Source organism: Pseudopodoces humilis, chromosome 14, assembly GCF_049639895.1.
Source record: "Pseudopodoces humilis isolate 2021_Gansu_Grassland_sample_001 chromosome 14, ASM4963989v1, whole genome shotgun sequence".
NCBI classification, from domain to species: domain Eukaryota; kingdom Metazoa; phylum Chordata; class Aves; order Passeriformes; family Paridae; genus Pseudopodoces; species Pseudopodoces humilis.
In genome coordinates this window covers 7,444,344-7,461,926 of record NC_142213.1, presented here as the reverse complement: position 1 = coordinate 7,461,926, position 17,583 = coordinate 7,444,344, and the positions used below count along the sequence as shown (strand labels likewise).

General features: G+C 45.7%; 1 protein-coding gene across 1 annotated transcript; it reads left to right on the top strand.

The window, feature by feature from the left end:
* The first annotated feature begins 1,936 nt into the window (after positions 1-1,936).
* Positions 1,937-11,152, top strand: PNP (purine nucleoside phosphorylase). The gene is made up of 6 exons (XM_005526423.2): positions 1,937-1,965; positions 5,279-5,448; positions 5,739-5,842; positions 7,123-7,298; positions 9,805-9,995; positions 10,918-11,152. The coding sequence occupies exons 1-6, from the start codon at positions 1,943-1,945 to the stop codon at positions 11,133-11,135; spliced, it is 882 nt and encodes a 293-aa protein (XP_005526480.2). The 5' UTR covers positions 1,937-1,942; the 3' UTR covers positions 11,136-11,152.
* Positions 11,153-17,583: the final 6,431 nt, after the last annotated feature.

The following is a 17,583-nucleotide window of genomic DNA, read 5'->3' as shown; positions in this document are numbered from 1 at the left end:
GTGAGATGGGAAGTGACTCTAAGACCCTGGGTTTGGGTGAATGTTGCTTGGGGTGGTGGTGACTTGCAGAGTCCTTTGGCACAGTGGCTCACAGCCAAGCATTGTGGGCCCTCTTTGAGCACGGAGTTTGGTGCAGTTAAATCTACCTAAAACCATTTCTGCTCTCAGTCTGCTGTGCTTTTGTACAGAAAAACAGTGCTGAAAAGAGGAGGATATACCGAGAGCAGGCAGAGGCAGAGATGACCAAGATTCAGAAGTGTAAGAATAAGAATGACAAAAATGAGACATATCTAAAAAATGAGGGAAAACATGGTAAAAACAGAGTTAGAAAGAGGGCATAGAAAGGAAAATGATTTATAGATCCTTAATGTTGATTTTCCCACTGCCTCCAGCAAACCAAGAGCAAGATGCACCATGTCAGTGCAGCAATGTACTGCTGGGTCCTGAAGTAGCAGCACCCACTTGCTTGTCTCTGTAGAAGAGGCATTTTAAGCTTTCTAGAAGAAAGTAAGAAAGAAATGGAATTGTAAACTTGAGAGAGAAAGGGAGAAGGTCAAAAACTTGAGGGGAAAGCCCCTCTTTATTATTTCTCTTCAGATCCATTTTCTATTTCTTCAGTGCCAACTGTATTTTTCAACAAATAAAACAGAATTGTATTTTCAAATTCTGCTGGTTTTTGCAGACTCCCAGCCTGAGCTGACATTGCTGGGTTTCTGCTTTCCAGCATGAAGTAGATCTCTCTCTAAAAATGCCCTGCTTTTTTCTTGCTGTATTTATTACCTTGTTTGACTTTAAAGTTCTCAGAGACAGTTTTCTGGGGCAACAATGGTCTGTTTGATGCAAGGTCTTCCAGGATCAAAAAGGAAAGAGGAATGTAAGAAATCCAAGACCTGAAATGGGTGCTGCCCAGTTTTCTAAATTTTTGTCAATGTCTGCCTGATTTGTCTAAGAATTGACAAGTTTTAGTAGAGGTTTTGTCCCTGCTTGGGTTATTTATAAATTCTACCCCCATGTGTCCTTTTTAGATCTATTAAGCTGTGAATGCATATTGTAGATGTGGCCTTTCAGCTGGGGCGTGTAAGGTCTCTATTCATCACTGCTTTTCTTGAATTTTTTTGGCATTCAATTGTCTTGGAAACATCTCTGGCTCTGTAAAATGTGGTTCACATCAGTTGTTGGGATCAAACACCAATGCACAAACAGATCCATATGACAAGGTTGTTTTTAAATTTGTTTTCATACACAGCAAAGCTAAAATTAAAGGGACAGATGGTGGGGTGTCTGTCTTCTTTCCTGTGTCTCCCATAATCTGCTGAATGGAGGTTTAGCATATCTCAAAGTATTTCCTTGTGGGAGGGGTGAGGCAATTAAATATGAACGAAAAACCCTGAGGGGAGCTAATGGGTCATCACCCCTGGTTGCCATGAAAGAATGGGAGGGCAATGATGTGGGATATGGAAAGGTCTGGTGGCAGTGGTAGGTGGTACAGGTCATCTCGCAGAGTGCACACTCCCAGGGGTTTGAATTGCACAGGAGCAGGTGACTCCAGCTGGTTCCCAGGTGACGCAAGAGGTGCAAATCCAGGCAGATCCCTTGTCAGCCGCTGAAAAGTTGTGTGTGTGCGTGTGAAATTTCTGGGCTTAATCTGCATTGCTCTGTGTGTGTGCATGCATGTAAGCTTTCTGCAGAGCTCTAGAGCATGTGTGTCATGTGGGGTGAGGCCAGAAAAGCAGATGTACTGACCATGCCACTCCTACTCGGGGATTAGAGATGCTCAGGGGACAGCAGGGAGAAGCTGGGACACACCTCCCTGACTCACTGCCGGAGACAGCAGCAGCTTCTGCAGGTTCAATAGGCCTGAGATCTCTATAGCTCAAATAAAACCCTGCAGATCCATTTCCAGCAACCATCCCCTTCTTTTGGTTAACCAGAGAGGAGGAGGATGGCCTATGCTGAGGAAGACAGGTAAGGTGCTGTGAAATAGGGGATGCACAGATGTCCAAGTTGGATGGGGCTAACAAAAATTACATCGCTTTTCCTCACCTTGTTTTCTTTCCGCCGGGCACTCAATAAATGTCAGACAAAGGCTGCTCAGAAGTAAACATCTTATTATTGGAGAGGAATCTGGCCATCTGCCTGTGCAGGTGCTGGTATTATGAAATATGGCAGCGAATAGGTGACCTTGGGAGAGGTTACGGGCCAGAAGAGGCAAATATCTCCTGTGGAGAGGCACTGACTGTGAATGCATATGGCTGTGTGCCCCCAAACATAATGCTTTAGCTGTTTATTTGGATATGTCTGCTTTTCTACATGGATTTGCTTTCAGCCAACTTAGAATCACAATAAGGGTGGGGTTCTTTTCATGCCATAAAGGATCTGTCACTGGTGACAGTCCCGTGTTTTGCAACAGATGCGTTTCTCCAGTGGATGACAGCAATCACAATAAAGGGGATTGTGTTTTTAGCTGATCCTGTGATTTAATCCAAAGCGATGCTACTGAGCACTATTATTAGGTGTGCATTGTTAGAACAGCTAGAGGGGCCTTTGTGCTACATGTATTAATTCAAGCTGTCAAAAAGCTTGCACAGGCCTTGTGCTCATGCAATTCCAGGCCGAACACTCTGTTTGGTGACCCACAGGTCAAACTCCCCCTTTGCTCCTGCTGAGCAGGTATCTCCCTTGCATTCAGAAATTATCAGTGCTTGCCAGTCCCTTTGATATCATCCATAAAGTTTCTGAAAGCTAAATACTGCAAGCAGATTAATTTTGGCCTTGCTGTGCTGTCAGCACTGGGGACAGCTCTGATGTGCCCAAAGCCTTAGGGATGGACAGGGCTCTGCCAGGCCCCTGTGCACTTGCTGGAGCTCCTTTCAGGCAGGAAACATATGCAGCACTGGAGATTTACTTCTTTGGTTAAGAAGTATTTTAATATCTTCTGTTTAAAAGGAAAAAAAATTACTATAACTTGGCATAGCTCAGTCACTCCTGATGTCTTCAGCAGACATTGAATGGGTTCCATCCCACATTCCTAAAATTTTTGAGGATATAGGAATAATATCCATTCTTTAATGTTATTTTGAAATGGTTTATGCACTTTAAAAAAAACAACAAAACTGAAACAAGCAGTATTATGGTCATGAGGAAGAGCAGATCCTGGTGACCTTGTTCTTTCCTCATGCCTGGCACAGGTATGTCAAAAGCTTGGGTATTACATATAAATTCTCTTGGTTCCCTTGAATTTCTAAACAAGGATTACAGTTATTCAACAGAGAAATTGGGGGGAAATGCTCATTAATGTATGTAAAGCACTTTTAAATCTTTTGTCTGGGAGCAAGTGATAACATAGTCAAATGTAGTCTTTATTAATGTCACTTTCACAGCTCCTGCTTATTTCAAGAGCTCATGATACACTTAGAAAATTCAGTATGTGATGGTAAATAAACTCTCTCATTTCCAAACCTTTCCTTTGAAAAGTACTTCAGCTAAGTATGACTCTTCATTTTAATCTATGTGTATGGAAGTTATTTCTTCCTATTGGATTGCAGGTTTATGACATTTTTGGGTATTTTTGATGTCACAGTTTGTAACTAGGACCATAAGTTTGATGTATCATATGCTGGATAAGACTTACAGTAATAACTAGACAGCTAAGAGATTAAATGCTTACAGAAAACACCTGTGCAATAACTATTGACCCTGTCAGTGTAAAGAAAGAAAAAGCATAGAATTGAGAACCTTTGTTTCAATATCTGGTACTTTAGTTGGTGGAACCAGTTGTACATGGACAGTCAAGTCCTTTTAGTGGCCTGAGACCTCCTGGAGTGAGGAGCACCACTTTGAAAGCTTTTCTGTCTGTCCTCTAAGACTGCTGAGAGCAGCATCACAGCATTATTAAGGTTTACCTCTTGAAACAAGAGACATGATAAAAAAAAAACCAAAATAAACATTCCTGGACAGACAGTGACTGCTTATCAGCACCTCCAGTCAATTTTACATCACCTGCAGCCTCACAGTATCTGATTTTCTCACCTTTCAATAATCAGATCAACTTTTCATATAGAGAAAAGTGCCCCTTCTTGTGTTGGTTCACTCCAGGACCCAGTCCTCTACCATGTACAATCATTAATTCTACTCATCGATGGTAATGATTGAGTTGCTTCCAAGATCTGCTATTAGGACCCCTGCTTTTGAGGATAGCTTCCAATCAACCTTGATATTGACTTTCAGAAAGTATCTGCATTGTCCTATTGGAAAGAGGATTATAAGATTATTTTGCTATTGATCGTGTTTCAAAACTGTGATTAAGGCATCTGAATACTGGGCTGAGAGGTTAAAAGTTGAACTCTTCTCCCTTCCCATGAGACAGATATACAGGCACTGTAATGCCAACTTCTGTCCCTCCTTCAGGCAATGGGGCTCCCTTCTGGATAAGACTTTTTTTACCCAAGGTATTTGCTGAGTCCCCCTCTTGAATCAATCTAAGCTCTGGAGCCCAAATTCCTAGCTTTCACTTGTTTTGATGGAGACCGATGTCATTGGGCCTCTTGGCTATGTGTGGCCTGCAGGTGTGATCCCATTCCCACTCTGTGGGAGAGAAGAGGCTGAGTAAGGTCTCCATGTTTATCCTTCTGTTCTGAAGGCACGAGGTATCGAGAAGGTGGGTGTCTGACATGTGCTACCAGCCTAGATGGAAGTGGTGGGAGCTGATGGCACTCAACACTTACAGGATTGGCTTTTCCATCTCTGTAGATGATGCTTGACCCATGTCTCAGAAGTTTACCTGAATCTTTACCCACTGCAGATGACAGTGTCTACTCCTTCATCAGCACAGCACTCCAACTGTGTTGTTCAGGTTCTTCAGAGACAATCCACGCACTTGGATTTCCTCATCATGGGCTGGACATCGCTATGAACACTCATATCGGTTGGAATTTATCAGTGTAACTGTGCTTTTGCCTTTCTTCAGGAACTCAGCAGAGACCAGAGCCCATCAGAAGCAGGAGTGGTTATGCCTTGTGACATTTCTGTGATCTAGGTATCATTAGCCATTCTTCATCTACAGAATGAAACCAGCTAAGGGGATTCAAATTATTTCCCCATAGTCAAGGATAAAATACATGAGATTAAAAGTGATGCATCTTCAATAATAGCAGTGAAGCTTCTATTATTATAGTCTTAATGAAATCTCTTTTTCTCTGCACCTTTTCAGTACTTTTACCTTTTGAAGCTTGTTCTTTGAATGGGCTGATAGTCTCACAGACCTGTTCTCCTCCTGCAGAAATAGCTACGAGGTGTACAAGGAAACAGCAGATTGGTTGCGTGCCCGTGCTGCCCAGCGGCCCAGGATCGCCATCATCTGCGGGTCTGGGCTGGGAGGTCTGGCTGATGTGTTGGATAACAAGACAGTCTTCCTGTATGAGGACATCCCTCACTTCCCACGGAGCACGGGTGAGCACAGCCCAGGGCATCAGCACCCCACCCACCAGCAGCCTGCAGCAGAGCCTCCTCACACAGGGATCACTCAAGTCTGCAAACCAGTCCCACACTGGTGAAATGTGTGTTCAACCCTAAAAAAACCCATAAATATCATAGCACAGAAATATGTGTTTATTTATTTCATTTCCAGCTCCTGCTTTTGCAGTGCTTGGCCCTGCCATAAAACAAAATCAACTAACAGATCCCTCTTAAGTCCAAGTCCTTGAGACCTGTAACTAAAATGACACTCTGTTAATTTCCAGTGGCAGGGCATGTTGGCAGGTTGGTGTTTGGGGAGCTGAATGGACAGCCCTGTGTGTGCATGCAGGGACGTTTCCACTCTTATGAAGGCTACTCTTTCAGCATGGTGAGTTCTCCTTATGGAAAATATTCACGTAGGGGAGATGTGTTGTAAAAGCTGCAGAAGTGACTGCTTGCCTTGCTATCTAGCTGCAGGATGTTAGCTCTTGCAATGAACTTACATTGCTTTGAAATGAGTCTTTCTTAGATTTCAGATCTGCCCCCAAAAAATAAAATTGGGAGTTCAAACCAAGAAGCGGTTGGCTTCTGCTGGGTGAATGTGATGCTGCACAGCCACACAAATTGGCTGACCCTGCTACTCTCGCAGGGAGAAATAGTTTATCATAGAAGGCAGATTAATTTACATGCTTTAACTTGGTCAGTTTAATCATGATTTAAATCAGCAACCAGAAAACTTCAATAAGAATAATCTATTTTAATCTTCTATTGCATTTGTATAGTTTACAGCATTTTTTTTTTACCTAGAAACGTTCCCAGGCTACTGCAAGCTGCTATAAGCCTGAGAACTCAGCTTACATACTGGAATTTCCCAGCTAACATACTGGAATGTGTGGACATTTATGTTACCTCCCATGCAGATATGTGCTTTTCTCCTAGAAAACAACAATAATATTTATTTATTGGCTCTTTTTTTTTTTATTTGGATAGCTCTGAGATTTTCCTTTTTGCATAGAGGCTGTTTGCATTTGGATATAAATTGTAATTTTGGCACCACTTAACTTCTTATGGAAAAACAACTATTTTAAAATCACTCAGTACAAAACTAGTTTTATCAAGACATGTTTGTCTATTAAAATTAATTCATTTCTTGAAGAAGTGATGTCCATTAGGAATTTTTTTGCTCACAATAGCATTTGATTGATGGCAGGTATCATCTGAATTCCTTTACAACTCATCAAAATCAAACTTCTTACATTTTTTTTCTCCAGCTCCCAATTGTTCCTTAACTTTGGATTACTCTCCAAGTACATGTGCATAAGTAGTTACTTCAATCAGCACAGTGGTTTGATCTCTGCAAGACCTTGGCAGTGAGCAAAAACTATCTGCATGTTCTTTCTGTACCACCTTTATTTGACCTTAGTGCATCTGTAGGAAATGTGGTCTTGGATTTTAATGCAAGATTTTGTTTCATTGCAATTGTTAAATTTGTTTAAAAAGCATTAATATTCTATTTAAATTAGAGGAATGTTTAAAATTGAAGAAGGTTGTTTTGTCTCCATATGTGGACTTTCTGCATCCACAAATCATGATATTACAAAGGTAGTAGGAGCAGTAGCTGTTTGCTGACTGTGATATTCATTGCACAAATGCTTTTGGTTCTTGTAGGTCACCTTTCCCATCAGGGTGTTCTTTCTCCTGGGGGTGGAGATCTTGATTGTCACAAATGCTGCTGGAGGACTGAATCCTCACTTCCACGTGGGGGACATCATGTTCATAAGGGATCACATCAGCTTGTTTGGCTTGGGAGGGCAGAATCCCCTGCGTGGACCAAATGATGAGAGGTAAGAAGGCATCTGGTCCATTGTTACCAACTAATCCTTTCTTCCTTCAGCCATGGGCTGGGACTACCAGTTGTGCCTACTGACAAATATTTACTGGGAGGTAGAGTTTGGCTCCAGGTAACCACAAGGGAAGACTTACAGCAATAGCTGTGTGTGCTGGGCCACCTGCCCTGCCTTCCCTTGGCTGTTGCTTGTTTTTACAAGCCTACAAGGAGTTTACACACAAACCCCCAGAAGCTTTTGTTTTGTACAAGTAGGCTTCTGATCCTTCTCCTGACATGACCAGCTGTACCATCTGCTAAAGACACCCACTGCTCCTCTTCTTATCAGCCCCTCTCTCTGTTGGTTCCTCTTCACTGAGCAATCAGTGAACAGGCTGTGAATCCAGCCTGGGTTTGTCAACAGCAGTCTCTGGTGTGATGGAATGGGTACAGCAGAGGCCAGGCAGTAAGTGGAGGGCAGAGCAAAGATTAATAAATTTCCTGATCATCATTGCTGTATCCAGAGACCTTGAGATCTACAAGAGCAACCTGCTGCTGGCTGAACTGGAAAGTCAGGTTTCCTGTACTGGCTGTGTAGCAGAATCTTTACCTTATGGAGGGTGCAGAGAGGAACTTCTAATATATCCTCACCTCTGAACTGCAGGTGCCACCAGATGTGGATTTGCTTTGAGCAGGATGCTGGACTAGGTGACCCTGAGATCCCTTCCAAATTGAATTTCTGATCCCAAAATCCTTCCAATACACTATCAGACTGTTAAGGTGGAAGGCCCATCTTCAAAAATGGACATGTTTGCAGGGCAGGCATCTGGATTGTCCTCGGATCTTTCCAGAGAGAAAGTTCTGCTGAGAGTAAGATGGCCTGCCTGGTTTTCACTTAGTTCCTTCTGATGTAGCAGCAGACCTGGCTCTCACTTCTGAAAGAATCTGAAAGGTGCTGGCAGCTGCCTCAGGAGAAATAATCACTGTGCTGCGATTCCATGGGAAGAGGACAGTACCCATCTGAAGTGGAACATCTTTACATTTTCGTAGGTATTGCCGTGGGTTGGAGGAAAGTGATCAAAAGCAGAGCAGCCACATGGAGTGTTTAAAGCTCTCTGGACTTGCATAATTGCTCTGGAGCAGGAGGAGAAATTCCAATCAAACAACAGCATCTGGACAACGTTCAAAGGCAGCAGAGCTGCCTCATTGCCTCCCAAAAGCAGCTTCTTGGTGAAGACTGCAGTGCTCTGGGAGGTGATTTTTGTACTGCTGACCAAGGCATCAAAATGGGTAAAAGGTCTTTATGAATCAGGTTTCAAAGTATTGCAAAGATTTAACTGAGCAAACTCCTAAAATCCTGTCCAGCTGAGCTACCAGCAAGAATTTATCTAAGTACAACAGAGCAAAACTAGAGGCAATGAAGTGATGTGGAAATAATATTTTTTTAATAAATTAGAGATTGGGTTTCTGCATTGCTGGCCATCCTTCAGAAAAGGGATGCAATTTTCATGGTGATGAATACTTATTACCTTAGACCAGAAGAGAAAATGTGTTTTTATTTATATAATATTTAGTGTTTATAAAAACAAAATAAGCTAGCTGCTGCCCTAAGCATTCAGCTGGAAGAACATGTAAAAAAGCAGAAGCTTTAATAGCATAAAAGAGGGACCTGGTCCACTCCTACTGAACTGGTTGATGAACATGGCTGGGAGTTTATTTTCCAGGTTTCCTCAGTGGCAGCATAACAATCTTTGCCATGTACTTCTGCTCTCCTTGAGTCAAGAGTAAGATTCACTCTATCAGGAGCAGGACTGAGATGCTATTTTGAGATCTAAAGCAAGAGACCCAGTCTTGAAGCAGAAGATGAATGCTACATGAAATATGGCCTTGGAGCTCCAGGATGTAAAGTAGCAGCCTGCTGTGATGGGCCTTAAATGTAAGGACTGATGCTCAAACCCCCACCAGGGACAGCCTGTGGGACTCTGTGCCTCAGGGTACCCAAAGAGCAGCAGCTGTGTGGTGGGGAATGTTCAAAAGTCATCATGAGCAGTCACTGGGGAGAGAGAGAACTGGCCATAGTGTTCCCTAGAGAGAGGAGCCCTTGAAAGACCTGAAAGGGTTCCTGCAATAGGGAAGTAGTGCCAGACCTTCCAACATCCATAACCTCTGTGTGCTGACAGTCTTGGGTGATGAGATCTAGCAGGAATATCATGTCCAGGTAGGTGCCCCATTCCTGGAAACATTCAAGGTCAGGTGGGACAGGACTCTGAGCATCCTGATCTAGCTGAAGATGTCCCTGCTCACTGCATGGGTTTTGATGAGATGGCCTTTGAAGGTCCTTTCCAACCCAAATTATTCCATGACTGATGGCAGAATTACCTGATGATAAGAGCAGAATGGAGTGATTGCATCCATGGCAGGTCTGCCCTTAACACTTCCCTTTTCTGCAAAGAATGACCATCCCTGGACTCTGACAGAGGGAGCAGTAGCACTATCACACGACTGTGTCCTTTACTGCCTTTCAGGTTTGGAGTGAGGTTTCCCTGCATGTCAGATGCTTATGAACAAGATCTGCTCAGCCTTGCAATGGAGAGTGCACAGGAGCTGGGGTTCCTGAGCTTCACCAGGGAAGGAGTGTACTGCCTGCTGCCTGGGCCCTGCTACGAGACCATCGCTGAGTGCCGCCTGCTGCAGGCGCTGGGAGCTGATGCTGTGGGTGAGCTGCCAGGCTGGGCTGCCAGCGTTCTTTGGGCACGTGGATTGAACAGTTAGTTAATTCTGCTCAAGGCTGACTTGCTTCAGTCTTTGACTCTCTAAGTCTCCTGGGGCTGGAGAAATGAGCTCTGTGCATTTCTGCTTCATTCTGCAGTGGCTTAGTGCAGCTCCTGGGAGGATCTGCAGAAAGTCCCTGTGCTTTCAGCTGCACAGGACAGGGATCCCAGTACAACTTTTGTGTTTATTTCTCAAACATAAACTCTCATGCTCAGATGGCTCCACTTCAGGAGGACTGAGTAGTGCCCAATAAAAATGAAGTATTTTTCTTCTAATTCTGACATTGTAAAGATTTTCACTGTGCTTTTTCTCTACAAACCAGCCCTCCTTATGAGTCTTGTTTAGGGATGGTAATAATGGATACCTTCCCAACTGTGTACAAGAAAACTAAGTGCCACGATATATATGATTCCTCCAGCTACCATTCCTTCCATGACCCCTGGCTCATGGAAATCTGTTTATTAATACCTCCAGATTCATTGTGTGTGAGGAAAGGAGCTCAGCTCCCCTCAGAGCCATTTTTATTTGCAACATCTATTTTAGCCAAGGAAGATCCAAATGACACAGCACATCAGTACTTCCTTAGCAAGCCTGCAAGCAGTCTGACACACCTTGAGGAGGGAGCTAAGTCACAAGGATCAAATGCAGGTGGCTTATTGTGCTGAGCAGAGTTGTAACTGTAGTGCTGCAGCTATTTGAGCCTTGTACATATCACAGCCTTTAACTGTTTCAGAGTTCAGACACAGACCTGGGGGGAAAGAGACAAGGGCATGTGCTTGGAGGTAGAATCGTGGGTTGCAGCCTTGGAGAGATCTTGTTTTGGTGTAAAACCTGACTCATTCTGGTCCTTTCCTCTCCTACTGTAGGCATGAGCACTGTCCCAGAGGTAATTGTAGCCAGGCATTGCAGCCTCCGAGTCCTTGGGATCTCCCTCATCACCAACAAAGTGGTGATGAGCTACAACAGCCAAGAGAAAGCCAACCACGAGGAAGTGCTGCGCATCTCAGTGGTCCGGGCTGAGGCCCTGCAGAAGCTGGTCACACACCTCCTTGGGAAGCTGGGGGAAAACACAAACTCTCCATGACCTCCAGCCATTAATCCTTCATATCATAACGTGTGTGAACACTACCAAGTGTTGGGAGAGAGCTGGTCGTGGGACTGTCCCTTTCTCTCATGATTTTAAATAGACCTTTTGATCTTTGTGCTTTATCTGATCAGGTGCAGAGGTTCACTTTGAATTTTGCCAGAATGATCCCCTTGTTAGTAGCCAGGGACCAAAACAGCTTACTGTCAACAGTCCAGCACATTCCCAAACCCCAGTCAGCAGAGCCCCAGATACTGTGACCTCCAGCTGTCTCTCCTGCACCCTCCTGCCCCAAATCTCTGCTCCCCTTTGCACATGAGCCAGGTCAAGAGTTGGCTGTGGGGCTTGGTGCCTGCTGGGCCTGCTTTGGTAGGGCCTGGTCTGAAGCCAGTGGAAGCCCACAAGACTGAGTTTTGAATACATGAAATGGGCCAGACTAAAGATGAGATCTGCCTCGGACAAGCAATGGTGCAGAGCAGGTGAATTGCAATTGATTTTACAGCTTGGAAAACCACTGCAATTCTATGGGGTTGTGCGACCTTCTCCTCCCAGAAGGTCTCCCAGAAAGCCATCTCTTTCCTTATCCTTGGCTCCTCATGACCAGCTGCAGAGCTGGTAGCTGTTTGCTACAATGCAGCACAGCCCCAGAACCCCTCACACCTCTCTATCTGTTTCATTGCCCAATTTATCAGGATGTGAAAATTCAGCTCAGTACAAGGAATGGCTTACCTGTGCACCATGTAAACATTGCCAAGCTGGAAACAGAATCCAGGTTTATCTCTCCCTGGTTTTGATCAGTTTCTGGATGTCTTGGAGATCAGTGGCTTCCGTACTGCAGACTGATTTCCTGTTGGTGCCCAAAAACAGAGAGATCAGTTTGATCCCATGTTTCACATGAGCTTTGCTGCTGTCCCTGCAACAGATTTTGGAGCACCAATGGTTTATAAATTTTAGCAATGTGAAATTACAGGGGAAATATTTTGAAACAGGTGTGATATTTTTCTGGGACTTTCTTGGTCCTCTTAAATAAAGAAATTGGACCAAGCAGTGAGTAAAGGACAAACAGGAGAGGTTCTCCCTTACCAGTGTGCTGACGGTCTGACAAGAAAGGGGGAACATTCACCGGAACAGTGCATTATTCATTGTTCCTCAAAGGTCAAACTGAGCTGTGGATGCAGCTGGATGTGAAACAGTGATGGTAATTATTAGACAACCTTTTTCCCTTCATTTATCTTGTAGTTCTCTATAAAGCCCATCACTGTCATAGCTAAATGTTTTTAGTTGACTCAGTGGTCTGAACTGAAGACGCCCAGCCGGTCGTGGAGAGCTCCCAACCTGCCTTCCTAAATTTAGCTGACCAGTTGTTTACCATTGACGCTCACCCTCTGTCACAGCCTTCAGCCTTCCATGACATTTCTTCCATTTTTTCCAGATGGGTATTTGCTTGAAGCCTTTCATGCTGCAATTACTGGAGTCAGCTGCAGTATCCATGGTGCAGATGTTGCCACCAGGAGGAACAGTTGTGCTGTGAATATTTTCCATTAAATGGTAGCATTTCAGGTGTAGGGGAGATCTTGGGGTGGCTCCCTTGTGTCCTCCTGGGCAATGTTACCTGTGGTCAGCCCTGAGAAATATCTGCCCAGCCTGGTCTGGAGGACTTGTGGAAAGGAAGGATTCATTGCTTGTGCTCTCCTGGCAGAGTCATTTGTTCAGCAGCTCTTGGCACTTGGAGGAGCCCTCAGAGACAGCAGCTCTTCCCATTTGGTGTGTCTGACTGTCAGGACAGTCTCTGGGACCAGCTCTGGTGGTAATCTGCAAAGGGAAAGAGGCGCCAGCTCCATCTTTAGCAATAATGCCGTTCCCTTTCCAGATCAGGCAGGAGTGAAGTGCTTGCCTGCACAAGCAGGGAAATATGAAAAGTGGCAGATGTGCAGAGCAAGAAGGAACCACTTCTACCTGCTCCCTTTTCAGACTTGTCCCAGTATGAGCTTGTTACAGGGCAGGGAGAGAGCAGATCATTTCCCCTGCCTAGAAAATGGTGCTTCACATTCATCTAATTAATACTTGGTAAATACAAAGTCTCTCAAGTGGGAGAGGAAGGCAGCTGTGCAGCTCGCTGTAGCTAGCAGCAGCCAGAGTAGCTAAGGCTGGGATTTCAGCAGACTCCATTAATTAATCAGAGTCAGGCTGGGCTGGGATGTGAAGGGAAGCATCCAAAAAACCCTGCTGTTGTGCTGGTACTTCTCAGGCAGGGTTTGAGATGATGAGGAGCTTGGCATCAACACCTGCTTTCAGCAGGCCAGGTCTGCTCCTCTCTCCAGCTGCACCGGAGGCAGATACCGTGCTCTTGTGTCTGAATACAGCTGAAACGCAACTTAAAATTTAACCTAAAAATCACCATACTGCTAAGTCTTCAGCAAATTATGTCTATTTAAAAATTTTTAAAAAAATCTAAATTTCATCTGAGCCCTTAAATAGTTTGGGGCTCTTCTTTCAGCTGCCCAGAGCTGGCTTGGATGGCCCAAACTTTGCATGAGCATCCCAGTTTTTTACCTGTCAATGGTAAGAGGAAAATGCCCTGGGCACTTTGGAAAGGACCTTGTTCATTTGCAGGCAAGAGGGGAAAGACAAAAATTAACACAGTGAGCTCATCTGGCTTTGGAGATACTTTTAATACAATTTTGTGGTTTTTTTAATGCTGATGAATTTCAGAAGACTGAAATACAGTGATGCAAGATGGATAAGATGTGTAGGGAAGGAACTGTGAGGGAATAAAACCTGCTGTGATCCTGAAAACTGTGTTTTTGTTTGCTGTGCCAATGCCACGGGTTAGAAAGAAAGGAGGTGCTTAGCTGCTCCCTGTAAATCCAACCCCCAGGCTGGAGGATAACCCAGGGAGTCCCCAGAGCACCACATCCCTGGGGGACCAGAACTCAAAGCTCAGGATAAGCAGGACCAACATTTGACCAGCACTTGGCACAGGCATTTCTTACAGATCCCACTAGGCTGACAGACTTATGGAAAAAATACCAAGAACCAAAGTACCTCAACTTAACTTCAGAGCAGCTGGAAAGTGCAGAGGGCTGTGGTAGTGCCAGGGCAACAAGTCATCTATGCTGGAGGGAAGACACAGTCCCCTTGATGCTCTGCCTTTTGTTTAGTGCTTTTGGTGGTTTCTGGCAGTGTCCATAGCTGAAATGACAACCTCAGCTTTCTTCATTCCTGTTCTCTGTGCCACTTACCTGCTTCTGAAGTCCAGGGCATTGTGGTCATAGGGATAAGCTGAAAGATGCATGAAAAGCTGAGGCACCTGGCAAGTGGCAAAAGAGCCCCAAATGACATGATGATCCTGGCTTTCTCAGTGCTGTGGTTGGCAGTGAGCCCATGTGCTGCCTGATTAGGGAATGCCACCAGCACGGGCTGTCCCATGTGGCTGTACCTGTGCCAAAGGGACACATGGAACACCTGTGTCAGTGCAGGGCAGAGCTGGCACAGCTCCTCCTTTACTCACTCACAGCCACGGACTCGTGAGCCAGACTGCTTCATCCTCTGTGCCAGCCTTTCCTGTATCCTTGCTAAACAGCCCAGAGAAAACTTTCCAGATTACACAGTCCTGCTGTTTCCAGTCCCCTGGAGAAGACAGAGGTGTTATATTGATGCCTTCATGTGAGATTCACATAAAAGTATGAGGCCAAGAGGAGAAACCTCTGCTACAGCCCTTGGTTGGACCATATCATGAGTGTTTAAGTAGAGATCTCTGCACTTATCTGAGAAACAACCCTGTGACCCAAAAAAATCTGATGATGTGATTCATCCTGTTTCCTTTGCAAGCCTTGGTTTCCCACTATATTTTTTTTTTAATGTGAGGTTTGCCTTTTGCATTCTTTCCTATTTAAAAGTAAATCAGAAAGCTTTTAAAAACCTGTGCTGTCTCAGCTCAGCAGTGAGTGTGTGCCTTGCTTTCAAGTTATCAAAATTCCCTTAGATGTTTCCCTTTATTGAAAACCTGCAGTTGAATTAAGAGGATTCTGCTATAGTGGTGTGTTGTTTGGAATTTTTTCCAAAAGCTTTAGGTCTTCACTGCAAGAATTTCATTTGCAGGAAAGAACTAAACTCTCCCCTGCTGTGCTGAATGTGCAGAGCAGGGGGGAGCGATGTGGGTCACAGCAGTGGGCTGATCTCAGTGTGTTGCTGAATTAAGTCCTGGCTCTGTAAGTAGCATGATGGTCTGTTCTTTCCAAAATCTGACGGCATATTCAGGTTGAATCATAGACTGTCCTGAGCTGGACCCACAAGGACCATCACGTCCAACTCCTGGTGCTGCACAGGACATCCCAAGAATCCCATCATGTGCCTGAGAGTGTTGTCCAAATGTTTCCTAAACTCTGTCAGGGTTGGTGCTGTGGCTACTTCTCTGGGGAGTCTGTTCCAGTGCCCAACAACCCTCTGGGTGAAGAACTTTTTCCTGAGGGAACCATCCAGCCTTTTCTCCCACAGAAGGGACATCCCCAGTGCCTGGACAGCCATGTGGGAGATGGCTTCAAACAGCAGCACAACCACCACTGCTTCCTTTCCTGAAACTTCACAGCCCTCTCTAAAAGTCTTTCTCAATCTTAGCAAATCCCTTCCTACAACAATGGGACCCTCTTGCCCCACCAGCTGCTTCAGAGAGGCAGCTTGGGGAAGCATTTTCCCAGAGAAGGCAGGGAGTACACTTGGAGCCCAAATATTGCTCCCAGGCCCCAACTTGGAGCAACCTTGGCTCTTTGTTAGCAGAGAGATGGGTGTCATGGAGCAGCATGAATGTGACGGTGACCCAGAGCCATCCGTGTGCTGGGCTGGAGCTGTGCTCCCTGTGGAGCAGATCATGGACCAATGTTGGTCCCTGTGCCCATTCTCTCCCCTGCTTGGGCACAACTGGGGACACATCCCTAAACCCAGCCCTGCAGAAGCAGTGAATGTCCCCTCTCAGCCCCCAAGAAAAATCTGCTCTGGAGGGAGTGGGACAGCAAAGCAATGGACTCTGCTGGGGAAAATTGTGCTGCAGTAATGGAAAAAAGAAGCTATTTTGGACTAATTTCTGTGCCAAACCACAGGAAATGTGAATGGAATACACAGGACACCCTTGTATGCCTGAAGGCTGCATTGTGCAGCAGGGAAGAGGAGAAGGCCATCACAGTGCTCGGTGTCCCAGCGTGGCTTTCCTCATGGGATGCTGGCACAGCATCTCTTCCCATGCCTGAGGTCCTGTGTCCTGCCCTGCTTCAGCCTCACACAGCATTTGAGACAGGCGTGGCTCCATCTCCCCTGCACTGAGCTCCTCCAGGCCCCTGCCATTTAGAGGGAGAACCTCACCCCCCTGTTCTTCCAGCCAAAGGACAAAAATAAGAGGCACCAGCACGCGGCAGGATGGGCAGCGCTCTGGATAGCTGCCAGCAGCTGCCTGCTGCCAACTGCGTCCCCGCTCTGCACACATCTGAACTTCCCTGATGCCTTCTCATCTTTAATTAAGCACTTCCACCGGCTCAGCCTTCTTGCTGGATCTGAATTTATTTTTTTTTTCTCTGTAGCCATGGCAACGCTTCCCCTGGGCAGGCTGTGCTGGAGCCAGTGACAAACCCCATGTGTGGCTGTTTTGTTTGGGCCTGGAAACTTCCCTGCCATTTGGGAAAACTTGGGAAAAGAAAATCCTGCAACGAGCTGGTGAGCGGCAAGGGGAGCCAGGGTGAGAAATGTGTTTTGGGCTGAGCATCCCTTCTATCCCCCAAGGAGACCTGCTCCAGCAGGGATGGCAGAGCCTTGATCTGAGGATTCCTTAGTTTTTTCTCCAAAAGATCGATGCAGTGTCCAAGTTTTTTGTCCTTGCTCCGGCCATGGGTGTGACAACCCTGCTGCAGCCATTGCACGGACCCTTAGTGGTGGTGACATAGGGACTGCCATTGCCCTGCTCCTCCTGCCAGGACCAGCAAATCATGAGCCATTAAGCTGCCATGAGGCAGGTGGACAGAAGCTGAGATGTGCTGACACAGGTCATGGACGTGGTGACTGGGGTAGGGCTAGGTGGCACAGGAAGGAATGCGGGGACTTGGAGAAGGAATGGAGTGACAGGCAGGAGGAGGCAGCAGGGCAGAGTGACAGGCCAGGGCTAGGTGCCAAGAAAGGGGTAGGTGACATTAAGTAGGGTGGCTGATGTGGGACAGGGATAAGCAGCACAGGGCAGGGCTAGGTGACGCAGGGCAGGAGTAGATGTCATGGGACAGCGTAGGTGAGAGAGTAGGGTTAAGTGACAAGGCAGGGACAAGTGTCAGGGCACAGGTTGCCAACTCCAGTGCCCAGCGCTGCTCCCAGTGTTGCAGTATCCTGGTGTCCTGGTATCCCAGCATCCTGGTAATCTGGTGTCCCAGTGTCCTGGTAGGCCAATGTCCTGGTATCCCAGTATCTCGGTATC

What these genes read in the sequence shown, in the direction of transcription:
- PNP (XM_005526423.2), top strand. Translation starts at nt 1,943, where the DNA reads ATGGCCTATGCTGAGGAAGACAG. An exon ending in AAGGCTACTCTTTCAGCATG is followed by an intron (nt 5,843 to 7,122) that starts GTGAGTTCTCCT and finishes TGGTTCTTGTAG; the next exon opens with GTCACCTTTCCCATCAGGGT. An exon ending in CGTGGACCAAATGATGAGAG is followed by an intron (nt 7,299 to 9,804) that starts GTAAGAAGGCAT and finishes ACTGCCTTTCAG; the next exon opens with GTTTGGAGTGAGGTTTCCCT.